The sequence below is a fragment of the Mastigoproctus giganteus genome, chromosome 4 (genome assembly GCF_048544385.1).
Source record: "Mastigoproctus giganteus isolate SK-2022 chromosome 4, ASM4854438v1, whole genome shotgun sequence".
NCBI lineage: Eukaryota > Metazoa > Arthropoda > Arachnida > Uropygi > Thelyphonidae > Mastigoproctus > Mastigoproctus giganteus.
Window position 1 is genome coordinate 119904529 of NC_143578.1, and position 26725 is coordinate 119931253.

Genomic DNA, 26725 nt, shown 5'->3' on the forward strand with positions numbered 1-26725 from the left:
GCAGTAACACACAGTATTCAAAATCTAGTTTTAAGCTTAATTCCATAATTTGATATGCAGTCGTCTTGCCCTTATAATGTCACCAGTAAATCGATCTCGAAGGGATCCGTTATGTGGAGGCGTGGTCTAGGGAACATTGCAGGCACAATTAAAGAAGTGAAACAACTAGAGAATGCGCAGTTCCAGTCAAGAACGCGGAGCGACGCAAAGTTTCAGAGTGAGAGATATACAAGACTTGACAAGTGGCATCAGCAACCGATAACAGACTACACCTGGCCCACAGCGACCTTATTTCAGTAGTAAAAGCTTTCCGCAGAGGCGAAAATCAGGTAATTGTAAACTATATGATTTTTTCATTCACTAATAGACTGTTTTTTTGGGGGGGGGAAAGCTTTTCTGAAAACTTAGGCGCAGTAGCGGCAGCATACGAAACAGGTTGTAATTTGATTTGCTCATTCGATTATTTCATTAGTTTGCTAAAAACTTTTTCCTTCATTTCTTTTAACCTTTTTCATACTCTTATGGAATGTCAAAAGTTGATTGACTGGTTCAACATTTATGTCATATCTAATTCTTCATACCATAAGTGAAATTCCTCTGCTTGGATTGTTTAATTTTATCCCCAAACTAACTGCACGAGGAGCCAGCATATTGCGCCTATACCTTTGCTTGTAATTCATGATCAGTTTTAATGCCCCCCCCCAAAAAAAAAGGAAATAAAAATCCCAAACTAACTGCACGAGGAGCTAGAGTACTGCGCCTCTACGTTTCTTGTAGTTTATGATCAGTTTGTCTGCCTGCTGGATAGAGAAAAAAATTTTTTTTAAAAAGTGAATTTCTGAGAAGACTATCAATTAATCCGCGTCTAACTTTCCATTTAGGCCTGAGTTCCTCAGGCCTAAATGGAAAACAGAGAGGTGCATCTTCACTTCTCGCTCTTAATATTAATTCTGATGTCAATGCATCAATACGTTTTTCCAGCAGCTTACTTCTCACTGTCAATAAACAGTAAAAATTAAGTTTATTCCAGAAGTTCGCGCAGTAGGTTGTACAATGGTTTATTTCATATAATTTGATCACTATACCTTTTTAATCGTGATAATAAACACAAACGTACCGAAAAAGAAAATTTATAGTAAACTTGACAGCATAAGAGTATATTGAAAAAGTATCTTGCCTTTTAGCCAATAAACATTTTTGAACACGTATGACGTTATTGAATATTCGTATTCATATCTTTCTTTCTTTCTATACATTAAAATAATTTTCCTACTAACGATATTTATTCACCCAATGGGAGAAAAGAGTGCGGGTTACGTGTTAATACGTAACAAATACAAAAATACATAACAGAAGCTTGTTTTACTGTAGAAACGTGGTCACGCGCTATGTTTATCTAACATGACCATGCGATACCATTCTTGATTTCCATATGTAACGTATTTATTTAATAAACTAAATGCAACAAGGCATAATATTTTAAGAGTTTGAGATTATATATATCTATAAATATCGGTGTAGATACACCATACACAATTCTTAAAGAAAAAAGATAAGACAGTTCACACTGGAGGAGGTAATTTACTTGCAATTCGATCATCCCTTGGGCAAGAAAAAAATGTTCACGATATTTTTAATTAAAGAGGCAAAATATCATGTGTGGAAGCTTCGAAAACAGAAAAGGTTTGGGACCTTTAGGGGATCACTTTGGGACGTGAAACAATGTCTGCTTCCATGCAAAGATTTTTACAGCTGAAAAAAAAAATGGCGTTTAGGGTCTGATAAGTTTCTGAAAAGGTGGGGAGACCCACCTCTTTTGTGCAGTTTGGTTGGAAATGAGGTTCATCTAAAGTACTGGTTATAGACATTGTGACCTAACTCGCGCCATTTCTTTAGCATGATCTTATAGTTGTCTAACAAATCGTCAGATCGTGTATGCTTAATATTATTAGTCCCTACATGAATAATAAATGTTCTCTTTACTTCCCTTAAAATCTGACAGTCTGCTGGTGACATCATTAATAGTTGCTCCTGGCAGACATACCCTGTTCTAGTCCACCTATCCTGATTACAAAAAATATTTCCCGTTTCCCTGACGGTTCAGATCACCCAACAGCGAATAGCAGACCAGAGATGCACCATCGTCAAGAAGAACTTGATAACTCATGCTATCTTGGAAAAAAATCAAGCAGTATGGGAGCGAGCAACTACAAACAACGAATACAGACACAACGAAACCAGAACTAGACGAGGAACGTGTGTGTGTGTGTGTGTGTGTGTGTTTTACCTGTATCGAGGATAGCTCCTAGGCCTAATCCCATCTCCACCTTGTACGTCTGCGTTGGTGCAAAAACTCTGCAGGGCTTTGTGTTAGTATTAGTGTATGGTGTGTCTCTTGTGTCAGGCTACCTCGCCACCAGGGAGCAGCCAACACCCAGGCAGCCACTGCCCGGTGCCTGCTCCGCACCAGGAAGTCGGGCCTGGGTCTACTATCACCTTTAGTGCCTTGTGCACAAATGCCGTACCCAGCGGAGATAGTGCCAGCAATCCCGCTTCCAAGTTACCCAAAATACGAAGCTAGCAAAAAAAAAAAAAAAAAAACCTAATGGAAATATATCCAAGGCTCAGTAGATACGAGCCAAGTTGAAAAACTCCAAAACTCAAATAAACTTATGGAATTAAATATTTACATTTGTACAAGATACTAGAATTTTAACTCTAAATCCTAGAAATACAATTAAATTTACATATCTTACAACAAGTTATTCTATTTATACTTAATATGATACAATGATGATGCATCAGTTGCCATGAAATCAATGACATCAGATACAGCTCTACAGGGTCTTATAACGAAACAGGCCCTACAGGGTCTTATTTTAGTCCCAAACCTTTCAGCCTACTCTCCACAACCAGAGCATGGCCCTCAGTCAGAAGCAAGTCCAGAGCAATATATCAGTCCAGAAGGTATGATTTAATTAGATAGGCAGCCACAAGGAGACTGCTGCCCAAGGCAATATCCAAAACTGCCATTTCAATTCTAAATTGATTTCATCTGTAGTAAACACAACACTCGTCTTAAAGTGTTGAGAAGAGGCTATCATGAGGCCAGAAAGGAATAATAGTCATCATGAGACCATTATCATTGCGTGATTACTTCTTCACTGTTAGGTTTTTCTATTCTTAATCGTTAGTTTGCTAAAAATGAGACCAGGAGAAACAATAGTCACAATGAGACCATTGTCACTGAGAATACCCAAAAAACATTGCAAGGTTCTTCTATTCTTAAGTTTTGTTAGTCAGTTCAACCTATACGCTGCAATTTACTCCAATTTATACAGTAAAATGTTCTACCATAAATAACAATCAGATCCATTAGCAACCATCCACAAGTGTAAAATGTTATTGACAGACAGCCACAAGGAGACCACTGTCGAAGGATAATTATAAACTAGGTGTCTTATAAAAGTTCTTGTTTGTTTAGTCTTATATCAGTTATTCTTTAAATTTAACAAAAATCTCTAAAAAGCCGTATGCCAAAATAACACTCAAGATATTAAAATAGCTTCATTATTCTTGTTCATAAGGAAGACCAAAAAACATTAAGACATGTACCTCCACTGATTTCCTTGTAAAAATTCTAAATAAACTTTTTATTCCTTTTCAGAAGGTCTTTCACAATTGTTTTGCTTCAATTCTATCTGAAAACCACTGTTAAAAGCATTTTTAAATTTAAAAAAACTTTCAGATTTATATGTATTTCAGTAAAAATCTCAACGTCCCATCCAGGATGAAAAGTTGCGTAGAGTTTTGGAATTATTTAAGATGGGTTAACCGTAACTCCTAAAAAAATCACCAAGGGCGGTGCAAAATTTAATAAAATTAAGAAATACAAGAATAATGTTCTGTATATTGAGTTTCAGGTGAAAGGGTCCAATAGTAGTTAAGTTATAGCTCACTAAAGACAGCCCAAAATAGCCAAATTTCTTAAATTTTCGCATTTAGTTCATATATTTATTTGAAACACTCTAAACAACTTTATTTGCTATTTTAAAGCCATATAAATTGTAGATGGCGCTAAAGAACAAAATGGAAGCATTTAATATGCAATCCTCCATTATAAAGTGCTCTCCTCCATTTTGTGAACATAGAGACATCATTTCAAGTAGCTTATAAGAGTGATAGACAAAGATTATATCATCTATTTTCTCCAACAACTCACACAAGGTGCTCTATAGTGGTGTCTATTTCCATAATACTAAGATGTTATTTGTCAGATCCGACGAACCAAAACATATATATATATTTTTTTTAATCAACTTCTCAGCTGTCAGATATCTATTCCAGTTTGAATTTGAGTTCTTTGTTCAAGTCTTTTCTTAAAGACCGATTCTGCAACGGTCTGGAAAGTCTCAAAGTATGTTTTGTTCTCAACTAGTATTTTCACATTCTCCTCAGCTACACCTGGAACCTGATTAAGTAGCAATGGTCTGTATACTGCGGACAAAGTAGTAAAACATGGATCGAGTCCTCCATTTGACCACAGGTGCAAATAAGATCCGGCTCCAAACATCTGTCGAAAAGTTTGGCCCTCAAAGATCCATGGCCTGTTAACAAATACACCGTAAACCATGAAACGGTAAGTTTCATGGTTTACGGTGCAAACTCAACAACTCAACATTTTCAATATACAGTACTTCTTTGTGAATTCACTATGCATAGACTCATTCCATCTACTTTGCCAAATACTAACCACCTCACTCCATAACCTTTTCCATTCAGTCTTCAAGTTAGTAACTGGGTCTGTTGTAATTCCCATAATAGATACTTGCAGTCCTTTACGTTTATAAGTCATGCCACTGTACAAGATAAATAAATCTAAAGGCAGTTCTCCTCCAAGGATTTAGAGGGCGTTGTTTAATACTGTACAAGGGACATTATTTAGTGCCAAAAGCACTGTTCTTAGAATTGATACTGGTTAAGTTTATTTTTGATTTTGACCTTAACGATGTTCTGATGCCAAATACCTGCTGCGTACGAAACTATAGGCAGAAATATTGTTTTATCATATAGCTTCATGGTCTTTTTATTCAAACCCCAGTCTCTTTTGGAGATTCTTATGACCGAAGCAGTAAAATTTCTAATTTTTTCATTCAGTTTGGTGACATAAGGGAGAAAGGTTAATTCATCATCGAAGATTATGCCGAGATATCTGTTTTGAGAAACATAGGGTATCTGCAAACCGTTCAGTTGAATCCTTGGTGTTGTTCCATAATTAAAATGGTTTTTAAATGTCATGAAATTTGTTTTAGTGGGAAATATCTTGAGCTTGCTGATTTCTGCCCATGCCCCCAAATCATCTAAGATAGGTTTAATTTTGTCCTATAATACTTTACGTGACCTTCCTCCTATAGCAATCACGACGCCATCAGCGTAGGCCACCTTTAGCGAATCCTCGTGTCATTGATCTAATACGGCATTCCAGAGGAGAGGCCCCAACACCGACCCCTGGAGGCATCCTCTCAAAACCTGGGCATAAGACAGATGCTTTGCCTTGACCATGATGTATCTCTCATTAAAGTATGACCTCAGTACCCTGTAAACATAATTTTCACATTTAGCCAACCTTAAAGACCTGAGGGCGCTCTCCCACCAGAGGGAGTCGAAAACGCCCTCAAAGTCCACAAAAATTGCCAAAACATATTTAGAAGATGATTTCTGCATAAAGTTGGTCAATGTAAGAATAGCATCGTCAGTGGGCCTCTCTTTCTTGAAGCCAAACTGATTATAATTGGTTTTCCTCAAATTTCTTTAGTATTCTGGGAGCCAGAAGACGTTCTAATAGCTTTCCGAGATTAGCAAGTAAGGAAATTGGCCTGTAAGCACGAGGATAGGATATTTTTTCCCCTGGCTTGAGAAGAATCTTGAGCAGTGTCAATTTCCACTAATTTGGAAAGAACTCTTCCAGGAGGCATTTGTTTATGAGATTTAGCAGTACTTGTGGGTATAAGTCGAAAAACTTGACGATAACAAGGTTCTCCACAAGGTCAATTCCGGGGAATTTCTTGCTGTTTAGCTATGGCAGAACCCAACTCCAACAGATTAAAACACTCAATATCAGTTGAACCCATATACATACTATTGTCAAGACGTATCTGACCCTGATCCAGTGTATCCAACTCTGGAATATCATTAGGGAATAGACTTGACACTAACATGTACCGTAGAGCTCCAGTCCTCAGATTCTGCACCATTTATTCTTACTGTATTGTACGCTTCTCCACAGATTAATTTGTTTCTGGAGATTTTGTAAACTAATCCCCATGGTTCTGAATTCCCAACCTAGACGAGGAACAGCAAGTACAAGAACTACAACCCGGAGAGGTTGAAGTGGACACAGACCAGATCGCAATATCCAGAACAGAAGAGGAGTGGAAGAAAGCCATATCAGAATTCGAAGGAATGGACCCCATTCCTTCGAATTCTGATATGGCTTTCAGACTTACACTATACTGAAGTGGAGACCCAACAGAATCCTGTGGCAAATCACAGACAAAAAAAAAAAAAAAAATTAAATTACTATATTAGGGTTACCCGTAAATGATTACATTAACCCGTATTCGTGTCTGTAAATTGCATGTGTTCTCTGGTCGATTTGCCTGTTTTGCTGGACGAAAAAACCCCAGTTTCTGAGGGAAAAAACCTTGCTATCTACGCCTGAGACCGACTAACTCAGCCACGGAGTGAAAAAGCCCACTAAAGTTCCTCGCGTCATCGACGGGATTCGAACCCGGGCCTTTTCCACCCGGTGTGGGGAGGACGGTGACGATACCACTGTGCTACCCACGCAGACACAAATCACAGACCAGCTCAATAAGCAAATAATACCAGATTATCTTAACAACAACGAAGTAACACTAGGCACCATCCGCACAGCAACTATTTACTGTGTCGCTGTAGCAGCCAGCAGGTTTAATGAAAGGGAAACTAGAGACCAACATAACACAAAACGCAAAGACAGGGAACGACCATCCGGGGAAAGAAGGCTATAGCAGAAGATATGAGTGAAGATAGGATAACTGACCCAATACCAACGGTGTAACAGAAGTAAGAAGCTCAGCAGAAAAGTGAGGGCCGTCCTCAAGAAGTCAACACCCACAGCAAACACGACACCTATAATCAGAGGATCTAAGGATAATTTGACACCCTCAAGCAGAAACTCCTGGCACTCAGCAAGAGACTTCACTTACAGGGAGAGTGTCCAGAAGAAAATACAACAGTACAAATTTGTACATTTGATAAAAAGAGAGCCTTCTACAGGAAAATAGGTCAAGAGGAGAAGAAAGGAAACGTACCACCCAATCAGAAATTGCTGCTAGCCATCCTGATAAAACGCTTACCAATTTAGCTAACTTGTTAAAGGACATCGCCCGTGAAGAGGCTTCCAAATCCGTCCGATTGTCTTCCAGAACCAAGAATTGGTTTACCAGCGACGCAAAACGCGCCTTCATCATGAAACAGAAACTATACAGGAAATGGCAAAGGACACGGGATCAAGCTCATTACCAGCTCTATAAAAAAAACATCGGGCACGCTTCCTGCGCAGTAAAAATAGCACAGAAAGATTGGATTGCACACAGAATAAAAATTAGGGAAAGAATCTATACCAACAAGAACCAACAATCCCCATGATGACTGGCGTCTTCCTCCCATGGACTAACTTACTCGAAACTAAGCACCTGCCTGCCCCCACACCCTTTATTCAGGTTAATCCACCAGCTAACCAAACAGCACTGGACAAATTAGCCATTACAAAGAAACGTTTTTTTGAGGTCAACAACAGTCGTCCCAACAAGTCCACCACTTTCTCGGATGGATTCCTTATTTTTATTATTAAATTATGCAGTGTATCCTCTCATCAATCTCCTGCTTGATGCATACAACTCCATCCTCGAAACAGCTTACCTTACCATTTGGAACACATTATGTTCCTCCAGTCCTAAAATAGTCTAACCCAAAATCTAACTATTACCGAAAAAATGCTGTAGGATGCAACTTCCTTAAAATGATGGAAAAATCCAAACTCCCTGCTCTCACCCATTATATGTTTGGCCACATACCTCCATTACCTGGACGATCCACGATCACCAACTTCATGGAAACTTTTCAGAATTGAATGTACCTTAAGCAACAAAGAGCAACTTGATATGGTGTTCCTCGACATTAAGGCGGCTTTCGACAATCTGTCCATTCACGCATTATATGCCATACTGTGCGATTACTTCAAAATCTCTGGCCACATTTTAATTCTTCTTAAGAAGCTCCTACAGTTTAGGACTATATATATCAGAAATCAAAACCATCATCACCAGATTCTCTTTATCCCATTATATAAGGCTTATGTTAGACCACACTTGGAATACTGTGTTCAAGTATGGAGACCGCACCTGAAGAAAGACATCGAGCTTCTTGAAAGGGTGCAAAGAAGGGTAACTCGCCTGGTGAGATCGGCAAAAGGGCGTCCTTATGAAGAAAGACTTCGAATATGTGGGTTGCAGAGTTTGGAAACTGGACACCTTAGAGGAGATTTGATTGAGGTGTTTAAGGCTCTGAGAGGCATCAGTAAAATGAATGAGGACAAAATTTTCAAGATTATAAATGATGCTAGAACTAGGGGACATAAATTCAAGTTACGGGGGGAAATGTTTAGATTGGATTGCAGGAAGTTCTATTTTAGCCAGCGAGTTATAAATTACTGGAATAAGTTGCCTTCATGGGTGGTAGAGGCCGACAGTTTGGGGAAATTCAAAGGTCATCTGGATAGTACTTTCGGGTAAGGGAAGCACATAGGATGATAGGTTTAATTTCCTTTTTATTTATTTTTTATTTTATTAATTATTATTATTTATTTATTTATTTTTATTTTTTTGTTTTTATCATTGTTCTGTTCGGATTTATTTTTTTTAATTTTTTTTTTTTTTTTTTTTTTTTTTTGGCTGGTGCAGCATAAGCCATAGGCTTTCTTGCACCATGCGGCCGTTACTGATACTGATACTAATACTCTTCTCCAGAGTGCTCCCTCAAGGGGATGTTATCTTTGCCGCCCTCTTCGCCGCATCTTTAGAACCCTCCCTCGCAAATCATGCTAACTTGATCACGTACGCCGATGATTTAAAGTTCATCGTTACAAAATACCCCCAGTATCTCCAGTCTACCACTATGAGCTCCAACCGACAGCTACATGAACTGGAAAATTACCTTCATGAGATTGGGCTCTCCATTAACAAAAAGAAAACCGCACAACTCTATCACCAAGAAGAGAAACATCAATGATGTGAGCATCATTATAGCGAACTCCCAAGTTAAAAAAGTCACCCAACATAAGGATTTTGGTGTTATCTGGGACAAAAACCTTACGTTCTTGCCTCATTTTAATGCTACTAGAATGAAAACATATGCGGCTTTATGGGCAATGAAACATAGATTTCTAATTTTCACAATCCGCACCTTATCATCAATTACGTTCTTTGATGCATAATCCAAATTCCTTTATATGCCTCAACTATATTGTCCTCTGCACCCTCATCTTACCAAACCAGGTTCTTATCCCGGGAATACTGGATTTTAAAATGGCTAAATAAGATTGCTAGTCTAACGCTTACAATCTCAAAAGCTGTTCTGGTCACCAATCTTAATATGCTTCCTTGGAGGTATCACATCATCTCTAGGAACCTAGTTACCTTCTCTCAGCTTCTATCCAGAAAACTGAGCTCACCTAATATTTGGGATTTCATCGCCAGACCGTCAGATAGAAATAGATGCCAGACCAACGCACCCCATACAGATCAACGCTACGTAGCATGTCCTCCCTGGACAATATGTTTCCACTTAACTCCATCGAAATATTTAATAGGTTATCCATAGACGTTGAGAAGCTCTGCAAGGACAGATCTTCCACTCTTGTAGATATGTATGCCCTCGTCATGCTCTATGTGAATCTCTAGGAGATGTCGCTCTATTCATGCTTTGTTGCATGCGAGTTTTTATGTTTATATATCTTTACCAGAGGCTGTTTAAGGCCTTGTATTGTATCTGAACTCTGTACACAATGCATTTGTCTGCCATTATTTATTTAAAGTTCTGTATGTCCGCTAGCTGCAAAGGGAGATTTCTTCGGAAACAAATTAATAATAATTAGGGGGCTGCGCTGGCTTCTTTTGATAAAATAAAATACTTACAGAAGCTTTCGACACTGTGTGTCTCTTTCTCATCTATGAATACATAAATACGTTACTATATCTATATATCGGTGTAGATACACCATAGACAACTCTTGAAGAAAAACTACGATCGTAGTGCGAAAGGCATCATTTCATCTGTATCTCATATTGTGCTCATCCTTCACAAAACGCTACCATGTATTGCACTACCTCGAATAAGTAATGCTTCACTAATAGAGAAGACTACTGTCATTTATTCTCGGCGGGCACCACCACTCAGCCGCACTGTTTCAAAGTTAGTTGGCTTTTCATTGGTGGGTGTCTTTCACACTACGGTCGTAGTTTTTCTTTAAGAGTTATCTGTCTGCGCAGGTAGCACAGTGGTATCGTCACCATCCTCCCCACACTGGGTTCGAATCCCATCGATGACGCGAGGAACTTTAATGGGCTTTTTTTCACTACGTGGCTGAGTTAGTCAGTCTCAGGCGTAGATAGCAAGGTTTTTTTTCCCCAGTAACTGGGATTTTTCGTCCAGCAAACAGACAAATCGACCATAGAACACACGCAATTAACAGACGTAAGACACAGCACGGCAGATGAATTTAATTATTCGGGTGGCCTAAATATAATAAACCACCCGAAGAGTTATCTACAAAACAGGCAAATCGATCAGAGAACACACGCAATTTACATACTATATATAAAAGCATATTTCTTACATATGATAAAATGTAATCCCTAATATAATAATTTGGTTTGACAATTTAAGAGTTATCTATGGTGTATCTACACCAATATTATATATATATATATATAATCTTAAACCCTTAAAATATTATGCCTTGTTGCATTTAGTTTATTTAAATAAATACGTTACATATGGAAATCAAGAATGGCACCGCGTGGTCGTTAGATAAACATAGCGCATGATCAGGCTTAAAGAGAAGTTTGCCTTACCACAGAAAGACAAGCTTCTGTTTACGTATTTTTGTATTTGTTACGTATTAATACGTAACCCGCATCTTTCTTCTCCCATTGGCTAAATAAATATCACTAGGAGGAAAATTAATTTAATGTATAGAAAGATAATAAGTACTCTAGTTCTGGGAAACCTGTGGAGCAGTGTAGTTAGCCATAACGGCCGTGAACCTTGGATAAATTTAGAAAGAAAGAAAACCAAGGACATGCCAGAAATGAGAGAGAATGGGAGATTCCGATGGAATAGAATATGTACTACATTCGATCAGGAAGTCCCACAGTTGGCGAACTCCAGGAATAGATAACATGCACAATTACTGTACAAGAAATTCAGCTGCACACACAGGTACATAGCAGAGCAGTTCACGCAGATAATAACGCACCCTGACACAATCCCAGAGTCTCTGACTCAAGGAATCACCTACCTGCAGGCCAAGAAAAAGGGCGCTTACAAGTAGAACGCAGGTAGCTGCTTACCGGAAACCAGCAACAACATAAAGTGGAAACTTCTCACTGGCTATGAACACGTAGAAAACAGTTGACCAGTGCAACTTCTCGGCATGCGATGGGGTAAAGTTTTGCACTGGTCATCTGCTTTCTATTGTGTTCATAGCCAGTGAGAAGCTTCATCTGCATGTCGCTGCTGGTTCCAGTAAGCGGTTAACTGCATTCTATCTGTAAGCACCCTAAGGGTGCTTACAGGTAGAAGTTGCACTGGTCAACTGCTTTCTATGTGTTCATACCGAGAAGTTGCACTGGTCAACTCTTTTCTAGGTGTTTATAGATAGCGAGAAGTTTCCACTTTATGTCGCTGCTGGTTTCTGGTAAGCGGCTACCTGCGTTCTACGTGTAAGCACCCAAAGACACCACAAACCCGGCAAAATACAGACCAATCACCTGTCTCCCAACGTTGTACAAGATCCTGACCTGCTGCGTAACTAAGGAGATATCAGCCATTAGAGTCAGAACGTCATGGCCAAGCAACAGAAGAGATGTAAGCAGATGAGCAGAGGATGCAATGAGCAACTGACTATTGACACTACAGTTATGGAACAAGCCTAGAAGAAGCACCACAACCTGTATACGGCCTACATCGACTATCCAAGGCCTTCGACTCCGTGGCCAACAGCTCGCTGATAAAGACACTGAAGATCTACAACATCAACTAGACACTGGCACACATCCTAGATGCAACCACGGCAAAATGGATGACTACCATCAAGGCCGAGAACATCACGTCCAGACCAATACCCATCAGAAGAGGATTCTTCCAGGAAGATGCTCTGAATCCACTATAATTCTGCCTAGCGCTTAACCCACTGTCCACAATGCTCAATAACAAGTACGGATATACCCTAAAAGTAAGGAGGAAGAAACTGTATATCCTCACTCACCTGATGTACTTGGATGACATCAAATTCTATGCCTCAACCGAAAATCAACTCCAACAATTATTCCGAATCATTGAAGAGTTCAGCACTGACATCACTGACAGGATGCAATTTGGCATCCAGTAGAAAGAAACTACTAGCTGAAGAGATTGAAGCCATGACAGAGGAAGAGACATACAAATATCTGGGGATGATGCAAGTCCACCAGTTAGAACACAAGGTCATCAAGGCCAGTCTCTCAGAGAAATACCATCAGAGACTGAAAAGTCTGCTAAAAAAAAAACAAAGCTGAATGGCGGGAATATGGTCACAGCCATAAGCACTTATGAAGTCCCAGTACTAATACTCCTTCGGGATCATAGATTGGGCCAACACCAAGCTGGAGGATATTATGAGATCGATCAGGATAATGATGAGCAAGAGCCGCCAACACTACCCGAAGTCGGCCATCGGGAGACTGACTATATATAGCCCGTAAAGGAGAAGGGAGAGGATTAACTAACCTCATTGAACAAGGGAAGAAGGCGATTAAGAACGTGCGGATTACTTCCAGGAAAACACGGCACCAATCTACCAAGCCCTAAAAAAAAGGTAGACAAACTGTGCACAACACTCAAGCTCAACAAATGGACACTCAACACACAGACAGAAAAATCGACGAAAGAGATATTCCAAGCAAACCCTCCATCAAGACTGTAGATAAGATGGCTTACAACGCTTGGCTCATGAACGGAAGGCTCTTCCCCGAGACCGAAAGATTCATGCTGGCAATCCAAGACCAGGTAATCAACACCAGGAACTACATCGCCAAATACCCAGGAGTAACAGATAACACGTCGACGATGTCACCTAGCCCCAGAAACAATTCAGAACATCACCGCAGAATGCAGTGTGATCACCCAGATGGAGTATACTCATAGACACGACCAGGTGGCCGGGATAATGCATCAGAAGGTAGCGCAAAAATACCACCGTATTACAAGTACGAGCCTCGGACCGTACTAGTGACCCCTCATCACGGACTACACTGGGACCGTCCATCATTAGGGACAACACGATCTCTCACAACAAACCAGACATAACCTTCGTTGACAAGAAGGAAATAGCTACCTACCTGATCGAAATAGCAACGACCAACACCAACAACCACCAAAACACATACAAGTAAAAGATCAGGAAGTCAAAGATTCGAGTATGTGACATGTGGAACAAGTAAGGACCATCCCGATCAATGGTGTCAACCACTGGCATTGTGCCAAAGAGCCTCCATAAGAACCTAGCAACAATAGGCCTCCCAGAAAACACTTACATGGAACCACAGAATGCCACGATCCTCAAGCCCTGTAGGACAGTAAGATACCATCGGTAACAACAACGATGATAATAATAATAGTAACCGGACCCAAATAAACACCCCAAGCACTTCGTACCAGTACCCGTTACCGGGGGTGGGGAATTTAATAAAAAAGAGAAAAGGTTTTTTTTTTTTTTTTTTTTTAATAATAATAATAATAATAATAATAATAATAATAATAATAATAATTACAGACCTGCGCCAGGAGATTAAGGAGATGTGGAATATGGAACAAGTAGCGATCATCCCGATCTCGGTGTCAACCACCGGTATGGTGCCAAACACCCTACAGAAAAGCCTAGTAGCAATAGGTCTCCCAGAGGAGTAACTTCCTACAAGTAACTTCAGAAAATAGCAATCCTGAACACCTGTAGGATAGTCAGAGGGTAACTTGACCAACAGTAATAATAGCATAACTACCGTGTGCCCTTGGTACCATTACCTGTTACGGTGTAGATCCCGCTCCCCAACAAGTATAATAAGTTATGAGCGTTTTGAACTGTTAACATATCGAATGCTGTTGTCGTTTCGACAAATTCGGAGTTTTGATTTTCAGTAATATGATCTGAACCCGTTTCAAACGATGTGATAATGCCATATTAAGTAGTATGGTGCTCAGATGCACATAAACATTAAAAGCTAAAAACTTCTGCTTACAGTAATTGCATTGGTCTGGAGGTCCCGCGACCTTGGAGCCAAAGAGCCCGATAAATTCCGCCTTGAGTGAGGATAAACAACCTTCCGATATGGACTTTATAAAGGACGTTTCACTATTTCAGTGAGAAAAAAAAAAAGTTTATTCTTCCTGTCCTATCATTATTAACTCAAATTTCATGTTACACTTAAGATCATTCATTGTTCAAATTTTTGGACCTTTTCTTAAGAAAAGAGCCTTATTATTAATACGAGAGCTGATCAAAGAATATCGAGAATATATTCGTGAAAACTAAAATGCACTTACAGGGATGAGAGGTTAATCCTCTAAGTTGCCATCATTCCTGTCTCTGTTCAAAGCACATATTAAACTGAATTTCCAAAATAACAAAAAGTCGCTTCATCACCTTTTCTCTGTTTTTAAAAGTTGTTTTCACAACGTCAATTATTTTTCCTTCTCAGGGTTTGTTTAGTGGTATGGATAAGAAGTCAAGAGATCATATGTGATGATTACAGAGTTTGTGTTCTGCAGAACACCTTTTAAAGCTATAAATGCTTCAGGGCCAACAGTCGCGGAACGAATCGGGCCATGACGTGTATCATTCACAAAATGGTCACTTCATAAGAAGTGTATGTGATGCAAGGAATGTGAACTTTTTTAAAACCATTTTTAATATTTTAGAACCAACGCGAAAGAGTAAAAAAAAAAAAAAAAAAAAAAAAAAAGTAGAAAAGAATGTTTTTATTTATTTTTATTATTTTTTTTTATCGCCTCATTAATTTCATGTCTATCCTAAACCAGTAATTTTGGTTGACAGTACTTGAAAAAGGAGCACTTTTTGCTAGTATTTTTGTACTTATTATCCTTTATTCTTTTTCCATGTATTCGATTTAAAACGATGCAAGCTATGGATAAAGGAATCACTAAAACTAGCGGATGGCTCAATGTTACATTCGAAAATGCTAGTAATATCAATTAATGAATTTCGGTCGCCACGATTTATAGGAAAGTATTATGCATTCAATCACGATACTTTTTTTTTAATAGCTCTCATAACTAACGCTCTTTATTATATGATGTGAGTTGTGACATGAGTTCCATATTTTCTTTCAGCTATGTCTGCTTCCACTGAAGAGCCCATTTTGTTTTTTACTAACCCCCTGACTACATCGTGGATAGCACGAGAGGACAACACCACACAGTGGTCTCTCGTCATGGACGAATTCCAAAGCCGCTTAATAAAGATAAACGATCCAGCTGCGATAGCTTTGATTTGTCTTTACGCGATCGTATTCGTTGTTGGATGGGCAGGAAACTGCACTATCGTATACTTTGCATACAGAAGTAAACAATCACTACAAGGAAGAACCCGTCACCATGTACTTGTTAACCTGTGCATTGCTGATCTTCTGGTAATCGTTATCTGTTGCCCGATGGCCATTTACAACAGCGCAACCAAAATGTGGATCCTAGGTAATCTGTTCTGTAAAGTACTTTCCTATCTTCAAGGTAAGGAAAACAATTTACGATATATTTTTAAATCTTTCCGTACTTCTTATACTATAATTTGCTAATTAATTATTTTTAGATCAGATGCCTTAAGCATCCAATCTCACCACAATCTTCTTTACACACTCCCATAAATAATATTTAGAAAAAAACAACAAAAAAAAAAAAAAAAAAACACCATTACTACTAGTGTGTAGTATGTCCATAAATTGTGTGTGTTCTCTGGTCGATTTGGCTGTTTTGCTGGAAGAAAAACAGGAGTTTCCTGAGAGCGGAGACCATTGCTGTCCTCGGCTGAGACCGACTGACTAAGTCATGAGAAAAAGGCCCATAAAAGTAAGTTCCTTGCATCATTAACGGAATTTGAACCCGGGCCTTTTCTACTTGCTGTAGGAAGGACGGTGATTACAACCACTGTGTTACTCGCGAAGACCACATGCCTAACTTATATAAACTCTAAAAGTAAGGGGGTGAATCAGATTGGCCAACTTGACATCAATGGCTTGACTGCAGATGATCATTCTCAGATAGTTGCCAAACTAAATGAGTATTTTGCATCTACATTCACACATGAGGAGTTGTTCAAGGAGAGGGCCAGATGTTTATCAAACTCTAACATGGAGCTAAATGATTTTGTAATAACTGAGAGCAAAATGGAGGAGAAATTGTTGAAGTTAAACATAAGGAAGAAACCTGGGCTGGATGAGATCTATCCAGTTATATTAAAGGAGGCAGCAAATGAAGTAAGCAAACCCTTAGCAATAATTATGAAAGCTTCCTTGGACTCCAGGGAGGTCCCCAATTCACAAAGGGGAATCAAAGGGTGGCACGGGTTATTACAGACCTGTAGTCCAACTTCTGTTGCAGGGACAGTACTGGAGTTACTGGTTAAGGAAGAGATGCGGGATCATCTAGACAAGACTGCAGTTATAGTTCAGATAGCACGGGTTTGTTAAGCAGTTTAGTTCAGATAGCATGGGTTTGTTCAGGGGAAGTCTTGTCTGACAAATCTGATTGGATACTATGATGTGGTCACAGAGGAATTGGATGCAAAGAATAATTTTTTTATCATATACTTGGGTTTTAGGAAAGCTTTTGATACTGTAGCACATGGAAGACTACTGTACAAATTGGAGAAATATGGCATTAAGGATAAGTTGCTACAATGGATAAAAGGATGGTTGAGTGGTAGAAGACAGTGGTTATCAATAGGCACTGCTCTTCATGGGCTAATGTTATTAGTGGAGTCCCCCAAGGGTTATGTGTTGGGCCCCATTGTTGTTTTTGGTATTTATCAATGATATTGATGAAGGTTAATGGTTAATATATCAGGGTTAATGTCTAAGTTTGCTGACGATACATAGGTTGGCATGGTTGTTAATGACAGTAATGATAGTATGCTACTGAAACAGGATCTGGAAAAGTTGAGCAAATGAGCTGAGAGGTGGCCACTAAACATTGACAAACATAAAGTACTGCATATGGGTAGCAGTAACTCCAGAATAACGTATCAACTCAGAGTAATGGAGAATGAAATGGACCTGTGGGTTATTGTGCACTCAGATATGAAGCTTTCTGAGCAGAGCAGACAGGCTGAGAGTAGCTCATGGTGTCTTGTCAATGATATACAGGAATTTTGCTAGCAGGGATAAGGAGATGATTGTCCCCTTGTTGTCAGGCCACACCTTGAGTACTGTATACAGGTCTGGAGGCCTCATTTTAGGAAAGAAGTAGAGCTGCTGGAACGAGTACAGAGAGGGGCAACGAGATTGGTGAGGAGAACAAGGGATTGGTGTTATCAAGGAAGGCTTGAAGTACTGCAAATTGCAGCTTCTGGAGACTAGGCACCTGAGAGGTGATCTAATTGAGGTGTATAAGGCCTTGAATGGATTGAGCAAGCTGAATGCTAATTAGATTCTTTCTCTTGCACAGATTACTCACCTGAGGGGGGCATAAATTCAAATTGAGGAAAGACAATTATAGAATAGATGTGCGGAAATTCGCCTTTAGCCAGCAGGTAGCTGATAGTTGGAACAAACTTCTATCTGTTGTAGCAGAGGTCAACAATTTAAATAAGTTCAAGGAAGAACTAGACAAACATTTGGAGTGACTGGATGGGTGAAATGGGAAGAGTTTTTTTTTTTTTTCTTGGCTTTAAGCTTGCTTTCTTGCAGCATATGCTCTAATAATGCTAATGCTAGCCTCTGTGGGCTAATTAAATAAAGAACATTGTATATTACATACATGGTAGTGAGAAGCTAAAAACTGTATGTAAATTGTTGGCATAATTTGGATAAAATCGCACACTGAAGAATCCTCTATCTTTAGTTAAACAGTTTAGAATCTAATTGGTTCATATCTAAGAATTAATCTTTCGTGATTTGCCTGTTTGTTGGAATGATTTATCGCCAATGACTGTAACTATTATTGGTGGTCTGTACTGTCCATCTGTAAACTGCCGAGCAGATTTTGAATAATTGTGTATAGTGAGAGAGTAGGATTTGGCTACGACGAAGAGATCAAGAGACAGTATTACTGAAGGAGTATATGATGAGAGTAGTGTTCTAATGTTTATTATTATTTTTTGGCTAGGATAGGTTCCCAGCTTTTCCCCCACCCTCTTCTCCGGAGTGGGCTCCCCTGGAGGAATCTGACTCACCAACATCAGGTGAGACAGAGTCTCGAACTGAGACAATACGTGCTCTATTGGGACTGGCTCACATCCCGCGGTGTGATTCAGTCACCTGGAAAGATTCACCCGGAATCTTTCCAGGTGACTGATGCTTCTGGGTAACGAAAAGACCAGAACAACACAACTCACAATTCACACTAATCACATATTTGGCCCTTTTACAGTGGTACTGTTCTTCAGAGACAGAGACGGAGTTCAAATAACGTTCTAGGAGCCGTCCTTTACAATAACACATATCCACATAGTGTGCTGGACCCTCACTGGTCCGAATCACTCTGACACGAAGTGCACGAGTCGAGTCAACAAAGTATTTTAAATGTGACTGAAGGAATACTAGAAATGTCCTGATTTTGGGCATAATGTCCCGGTGTTTTCCAAATATGTTTTGGGGACGCTGTTTCGTCCCGTTTTTCACCTCAGCTATTTTGCTGAAATAAATACAGTATATAAAATTAATAATTCAATTTTCTTAATTCAGCATGGCAATTAAACATTTTTTTTTAATCAATAGCACTTTTTACTTCTACTTTTTGCATCTGACATTTTTAAATGTAACCAGCATTTTTAGCAAGTTACTGCCACCCTAAGAAAACACATGCAACCGTCTCGTCGTCGTATAAGGAAGCCACTAAAGTCACCTGTAACCCATTCCGCTTGCATTCCTCTAATGCAGTTGTTGTTATTATTGAAGGGTTTTAGGAAAACTGACAACTAAACTAAGGCTATATTGCTCCGTGCATATTGTCTGTAAATTGTGTGTGTTCTGTGGGCGATTTTCTGCTTGCTGAACGAAAAACCAGAATTTTCAGGAGAAAAAAAATCATGCTGCCTTCGCCTGAGACCGACTCAGTCAAGTAGTGAAAAAGGCCCATTAAAAATTCCTCGTCATCGACGGGACTCGAACTCGAGTCTTTTTCCATCCGGTGTGACGGCTGGTGAGTCTACCAACTGTGGTGAGTCTACGAGGGCCCTGTTATGGCAAGTGACTTCAATTGATAATGTTCAATTTTTTATCCATTTATCTTTGTAATGACACTACCCTTTCTTGCTTAATTCTTGGCGCCTCCGTAGCCAGGTGGAATTGTTTGTTTGTTATTTGGTTTTTAGGAGAATTAGCAACTAAGGCCATATCCCGGAGCAATATGGCCTTAGTTGCTAATTCTCCTAAAAACCAAATAACAAACAAACAATTCCACCTGGCTACGGAGGCGCCAAGAATTAAGCAAGAAAGGGTAGTGTCATTACAAAGATAAATGGATAAAAAATTGAACATTATCAATTGAAGTCACTTGCCATAACAGGGCCCTCGTAGACTCACCACAGTTGGTAGACTCACCAGCCGTCACACCGGATGGAAAAAGACCCGAGTTTGAGTCCCGTCGATGACGAGGAATTTTTAATGGGCCTTTTTCACTACTTGACTGAGTCGGTCTCAGGCGAAGGCAGCATGATTTTTTTTCTCCTGGAAATTCTGGTTTTTCGTTCAGCAAGCAGAAAATCGCCCACAGAACACACACAATTTACAGACAATATGCACGGAGCAATATGGCCTTAGTTTCTAATGCTCCTAAAAACCAAATAACAACAGCTTAATTCTTGTCTGTTGTATGTTTTAATAAATATGTATCTTACTATGTAAAATCGCTAGTGTCTAGCTGTGAGGTACCGCTTATCATTTTGCACAATAAAGATTTATTTATAGATGAATCGCAGCAGTTGTTGAGGAACCATACACCGAAGTCTTTGTCTGTGTACATGCCGTTCTCAACAGTGATAAAAGCTCTTCCTACAAGTTTGCAGTACTTCGCTTCTGGCCTGCCATATTCCAATAAAGCCGCAATTACTAGTGATGGGCATAATAATATACTGTATTAAATAACCTTTATTTACGGAAAGCTAGTACATGCCGAAACCCCTAGCCTTTATGGCAGCCACTAATCTCTGTGGGAAACTCTCCACCAGTTTGTTTGGAAAATGTTCTGATATTTTCTGCTATTCAAACTTCAAAGTGATAATCAGTTCAGCTTCGTTTTTTGGGCAGTCTCTCTTCACCCCAGAATCCAATTCATTCTAGAAGTTCTCTACAGCATCAAAGTCAGGACTGGCAATCTAACTTTTAATGCTCATAGTCTCAAACTAGTCCATCTCAATGCGAGTTATAGGACTTAAGATCACTGTCCTGCTGATACAGGTATGGGCTCTCTTCCCTGACATGCTGCTACTAGGTAACACATTACTGTCCAGGACGTCTAGATAGACCTCAAATTTATGGTCCCAGACCAAACCATGAAAACAGTCAAAACTCTCACAATGCCTCTGCCAAACTTCATTATTTGGACGATACAGTCCAGCAGGTAGCTTTCTCTGGTATCCAACACATCCAGGCACACCCGTCAAATTGGTAGACTATATATCATGACATCATTCCAAAGCACATCTTTCCATTGGTCTATGGTCCAAGAACAGCAGCTTTACACCAAGCTAGACACCTGGCATTAGTTGGGGTGCTTGGGGACTCGTGGGCATCTAAACTATATCATACAGCACCCTGTGCACTGCACTGGTACTGACATGTATCCCAATCGTCTCATTGAGGTGTATCAGCACCTGTACCAGGGCCTGTGTGTCTGTATGTACAAAGATTCGTCCACCTTGGAATGCAGTTCGATAGTGTCGGCCAGAGTTCCAAGTGAATGATTCTTTGAAGTGCGTCCTGTCAAGTTCTGTCAGCTTCAGAGGATTACTAGTTGTTTTGTGATGTTTTCTGCACTAACCCACTTCCATTTGCAGTTCACATTGCGAATTGTCAGCCTAGGAATCTTCAGTACATTGGAATGTTAAGTTCAGACCGAAGGCTTATGCAACACCCTACTGTCACTCACCTGTTGATTTGGTAGTTGTTGGCGCATCGGCTTCTGTGGCCATATTGCACCTCCCAAGGTTTTTGCAGTACTTTGATCCAAGCCCGAGGCGGGAATCGAACCCGCGACCTTTGGGTTGCCGGGCAGGTACTTTACCCACTCGGCTAGCCCGGTCGGCCACTCACCTGTTAACTCTATCGATCATGCCGTCTTGCATTCACTGTCATATTACTGTGTCCACGAAAGCTACAAGCATATTCATAGTTATGTCCAAAACATGGTGTTTGGTTAGGACATGACCAACTATCAATGGAAGGTGGGTGTCCGGATAGTGATAATTTAATTTAGCTAATTTTTCTTAAATTTATGAAAAAATGCTGGTAAAAAGATATAAAATTTACTTTTGGTTTTTCTTTTTTTTTTTTTTTTTTGCCGCATCCATTGGTTTACTCATAATGTGCCGTTTCATATTGTTTTTTTGCATTATGCTCAGCCCTCGACAAATTTGTTCGGGGGCTACTGGCCAAAGTTAATCGCCAGATTTGGGGAGGCATACTGAAAAATATGCCTTCTAGGACAAATAGCGTTAGGATTTCTAAAATAACCGGTCTCTCATCAAAAGCGCCTCCGTAGCCAGGTGGGAAGGAGCAGCAGTGCGTAGCACACGCTTCTTGATTAGACCGGGGTTCGAGACCGTCACCACCAAATACGGAGGATGCGGAAAGGTCAGGAAATGACTAACCCATATCCCGGAGCAATATGGCCTTAGTTGCTAATGCTCCTAAAAACCAGATAACAAAATCTCTCATCAAGTGTCAACGGCCAGAACTGCAAGAAAAACACGTGTCTTCATTTCTGTTGTAAATCACAATCAAAAAGCATAAATAAAAATGAAAATAAAATTTTGTAAACAAAATAAAAATCACAAGGATTAAAAGGGGGTGTTATAAAATGGCTTGTGAACTTTACAGTTGACACTATGAACACAAGAGATTAAAACTGACAACAGAAATTTTTAGACATAACATATTAGTCTGATACAAGTTAAGGTAAAGAGATTTGAAAACAGTTAAAAGTAAGTAGCCTTAAAAGAGAGCAAGAACTTGATATAAGTTCTTGCTCTCAAAAACCTGGGCAAAAAATTACAAGCAGCAGCTTGCAGGAAAAATAAATACAGATATAAAACTAAACAAAAGTGACACCTGGAAATAGATTTTCAACCAGAATCTAAAAATTTCTTACAGTAAAAAAAATATGTTAAGTGAACATAAGAATGGAAAAATAACTTACCGTATATTGTAGAGATATGCGAGGAAAAACGTGGTAAATTACCGTAAAGAAGACAAACCAAAACTAAAGGTCGCGCCATAATGAAATCTAAATACGATTTGTAACTTTATAACTTTTATTTGTTTTACTGTAGTAAAACGAGGTTCTGTTTAAATATACACTTTTATTCTTGTTGTGACAGCTAAAATATCAAGCTTAACATTGGGAATTTTCACATTAACATATTGTGGTAACAACTAAACCGACAATCTTAAGGAAAAACTAACTGCAGTCAATGTGAAATAGTTTTGCAAAAAATAACCACAAATATACGTCAGAACCACTCTGCAACCACTGTTTTAATCGTACGAGAAAAACCACAAATACCCACACACGCAAGTTAACAACACAAACTTTTTAAAATTAACTAAAAACAAAAAACTGCTGACAATAATAACGGTCCTCTTAATACTTCGCGATGTGCAGACTTTAACTAAGAAAACATTTAGTTATCTCCGCCTATGCGCCAACTGAGACTAGCCTGGACCCGACCAAGAATGACTTCTACAACCAGCTCCAACATACGCTGGATTCAATTCCGCAGACAGAAGTGATCATCCTCGCAGGGGACTTTAATGCCCATATTGACGTGGACAGATCTGGTTGGGAAACAACAATGGGCAAGTTTGGCCATGGGAAGATCAATGACAACGGACTACGTTTGTTGTCCTTTGCCGCATCTAACAACCTGATCATTGGAAACAGCCATTTCCAGCACCCTCAAAAACATCAACTTACATGGCGAAATCCATCTGGTAAGGACTCAGCAATCCTGGACTACATTTTGATCAATGCCAGATTTCGCTCATCACTCATGGATGTTCGTGCCATGAGGGGACCTGATTGCGGATCTGATCATTACCTCATCCGGGCTAAGGTGCAGCTCAAATTACGGCATGCAAAAAGATCATCTCGGTCAGCCAAGCTGGACTGGAGGCAGCTAATGAATGCTGCCAACAAACAGGCATATCAGATCGCCCTATCCAACCGCTTCGAGATGCTGGCCGTGCCCGAGGATATAAATGAAGAAGAAAAGCAGATCTCTGATGCCATCCTGGAATGTGCCAAGCCCCTATGTCCACCTGCCCGACGTCGAACGCAACCATGGATATCAGATGAGTGCCTCGACCTCGTGGACAAACGGAAACAGGCAAAGTTGGTCGACTTTGAACGGTACCGGCAGCTAAACCGAGAAGTCCGACAAAGAATGACAGCAGAAAGAGAAGCATACTGGAACCAAGTGGCAGACGATCTTGAAGTGGCGGCATCCAAAAACGAGTACCGCACTCTCTACCGCACCCTCAGATGTCTGAGTGGAAAGACTAAATTGACTAGTGACAACATCAAGAATGCTGATGGGACCTTCGTGCGATCACCATCCGAACGCCTGCAACGGTGGAGTGAATTCTTCAAAGCTCTGTATAATCACGACCCACCTCAGGGACCGCCAGCAACAGCACTCTCGATCGACCCCCCCTGAGGTCTCCATGGTTGATGTTGAGCCTACAGTAGAAGAAGTGAAAGCAGCCATACAATCCCTGAAGAATGGCAAGGCACCAGGAGTGGACCAAGTCACCACAGAAGCGATCAAAGCCGGGGGAGATGTACTGCTTCGCCGACTACACTCACTCCTCAAAACCATCTGGTGCACTGAACAAATTCCGTTAACATGGAGGAAAGCCATTATCGTACCAATCCACAAGAAAGGTGATAACCGGGACTCAAGGTCAAGGTCAAGGTGTGTTTGTTTCATTTGCGGTCTCCAGGGTTTCCCCTATATGCCGCTGTAGCATCTGAAAAGGTGAAGGCCGGCAAGTGTATGTATGTATGTAGGTGTGTAAGTATGTGTCTTGTTATGATGAGTGTTGAGTGCCGGCACTGGCGACTTTGCAGCCAGGAGGCAGGGGACACCTGGTCCCCTGCCCTCTGACTCCCAACCTTGGCCACGAGGAGGCGCGCCAGTTTCACTTTCTAGTTGAGACTCTTACTGGGGCTATCAGGCAAGCCTGGGAGCCCCAAGGGAAAGGAAGTGGGGGTAACAATTGAGGTATGGGGAGGTTGCATAGAAGATAAGGGAGAGATAGACCTCACATGAAATAGAAGAGAGAAGTTTACAATAGTGGATAGAGTTAAAAAAAAAATATATATATATATAAATAAATAAAGTAAATAATAATAATAATAAAAAAAAAAAAAAAAAACTATACAATGTTTACTTTTTTTTTTTTTTTTTTTTTTTTTTTCCGGCTGGTGCTATGATTATCTGATCCGACACTACCAGATTTCACCGTTAAACTCAGAAGGCAAATAGCGAGGCGCTATCCATGGACATACATAAGTAGCACCCTGTCAGCGTTTTACAATTCAATATCATATATTTACAACATGCACAGCCAGTTTTTCCACTGTACACAAAATCGCTATTAATATCGTGGTAGTCTTTACAAGTCACATTCTGATAGAAACCACACTGCTCAAGGGCATTAACACAACCAACAGACAACCTCTGTTAATTCTACTAAATCCAATTTTATATTTATGGCAAATAATCTGCAAAACACAACATTATTACCATCGTGGAATCAACATAATTACTTAAGAAAAGAGAACTAAGGACTTGTTTACAGAAAACATATTTTAAGGAAAAAAAAAAAAAAAAAAAAAAGTTCTTGTCCTTGAATACAGACTCTGGATTACTTGGCATCACTGTTTACAGATCGACTCCAATTAGTCTCTTCCTACGTGCAAACAATTTATCTGCAAAATTACAAAAAGCTAGGAAATTTTCTTTATCATTGACAAAACATGGTAGGTCATCTTCATTGTACACTTCTGTAAGAAGCTGTAGATTATTTCTTAAGTCTGTATAGAGATAGCAGTTAAATATTAAATGCTCCATGGTTTCAGGAGCACCACACTTACACAATGGAGAGGCAACCAACCCCAGAGAGAACAGTTTGGAGTTCAAGCTGCCATGCCCTGTTAGAAGAAAAGATACATTCAGACCTGGGCAGAACCAGGCCAACCGTTGCTTGGTAAATTCTAATATGTTGGGAAAGTATCTAAAAGTAACTCTACCAACTTCTGCATTGGACCAAGTTAATTGCCAACTATTAACAAACTCTCTTCTAATTCTACAATTATCATCCTTAGTTGGTATGTCTAAATTAATTGAATAGTTGCTCACCCTTGCAGGCAGAGCTTTCCGACGATAATATTGTAAGTAGTGATAAATAACTTCATATTGAATGGGAAGTTTTCCACTCAGTACTTGGAGTGCCATTGTTGACACTGTTCTGCAATTTCTTGTGATTGCAAGAAGAAAGAAACGTTGTGCTTGAGTCAAATACTTCGAGACTAAACAGTTATTAACACGATAACCCCATGCACCTGCAGCATAACAAATTATTGGTATAAAAATACACTCGTAGTATAACTTTAAAGTTGCGGGTTTAATTCCCCAGACATTTTTAGTTATTCTAATGATTTTACTAGTTAAGACTTTTATTTTGTTCAGCATGTTTTTTGCGTGGGCTACGAAACTAAATCTATCGTCCATCGTTATTCCAAGATATTTATACGTTCTTACAATTTTAATGGATTGATTATTAATTTTTATACTGGGGGGCCTATTCAGGTTCAAATAACCTTTCAAAAGCATTTGTTTAGTTTTGTCAATAGAAATCTGTAGTTTGTGCATACTACACAAACCATCAAGGTCTTCCAAGATTTCGTT

The 26725-nt window shown here is 39.6% G+C and overlaps 1 protein-coding gene across 1 annotated transcript in view; it reads left to right on the plus strand.

Annotated features, from left to right (window-relative positions):
- The first annotated feature begins 2819 nt into the window (after nt 1-2819).
- LOC150087023 (neuropeptide receptor npr-1-like) overlaps nt 2820-26725 on the plus strand; it is a 49316-nt gene continuing 25410 nt past the window's right edge. Inside the window, exon 1 of the mRNA XM_090372348.1 lies at nt 2820-2967. Within this exon, the coding sequence (XP_090228474.1) occupies nt 2820-2967 (148 nt within the window). The remainder of the gene's footprint in view (nt 2968-26725) is intronic.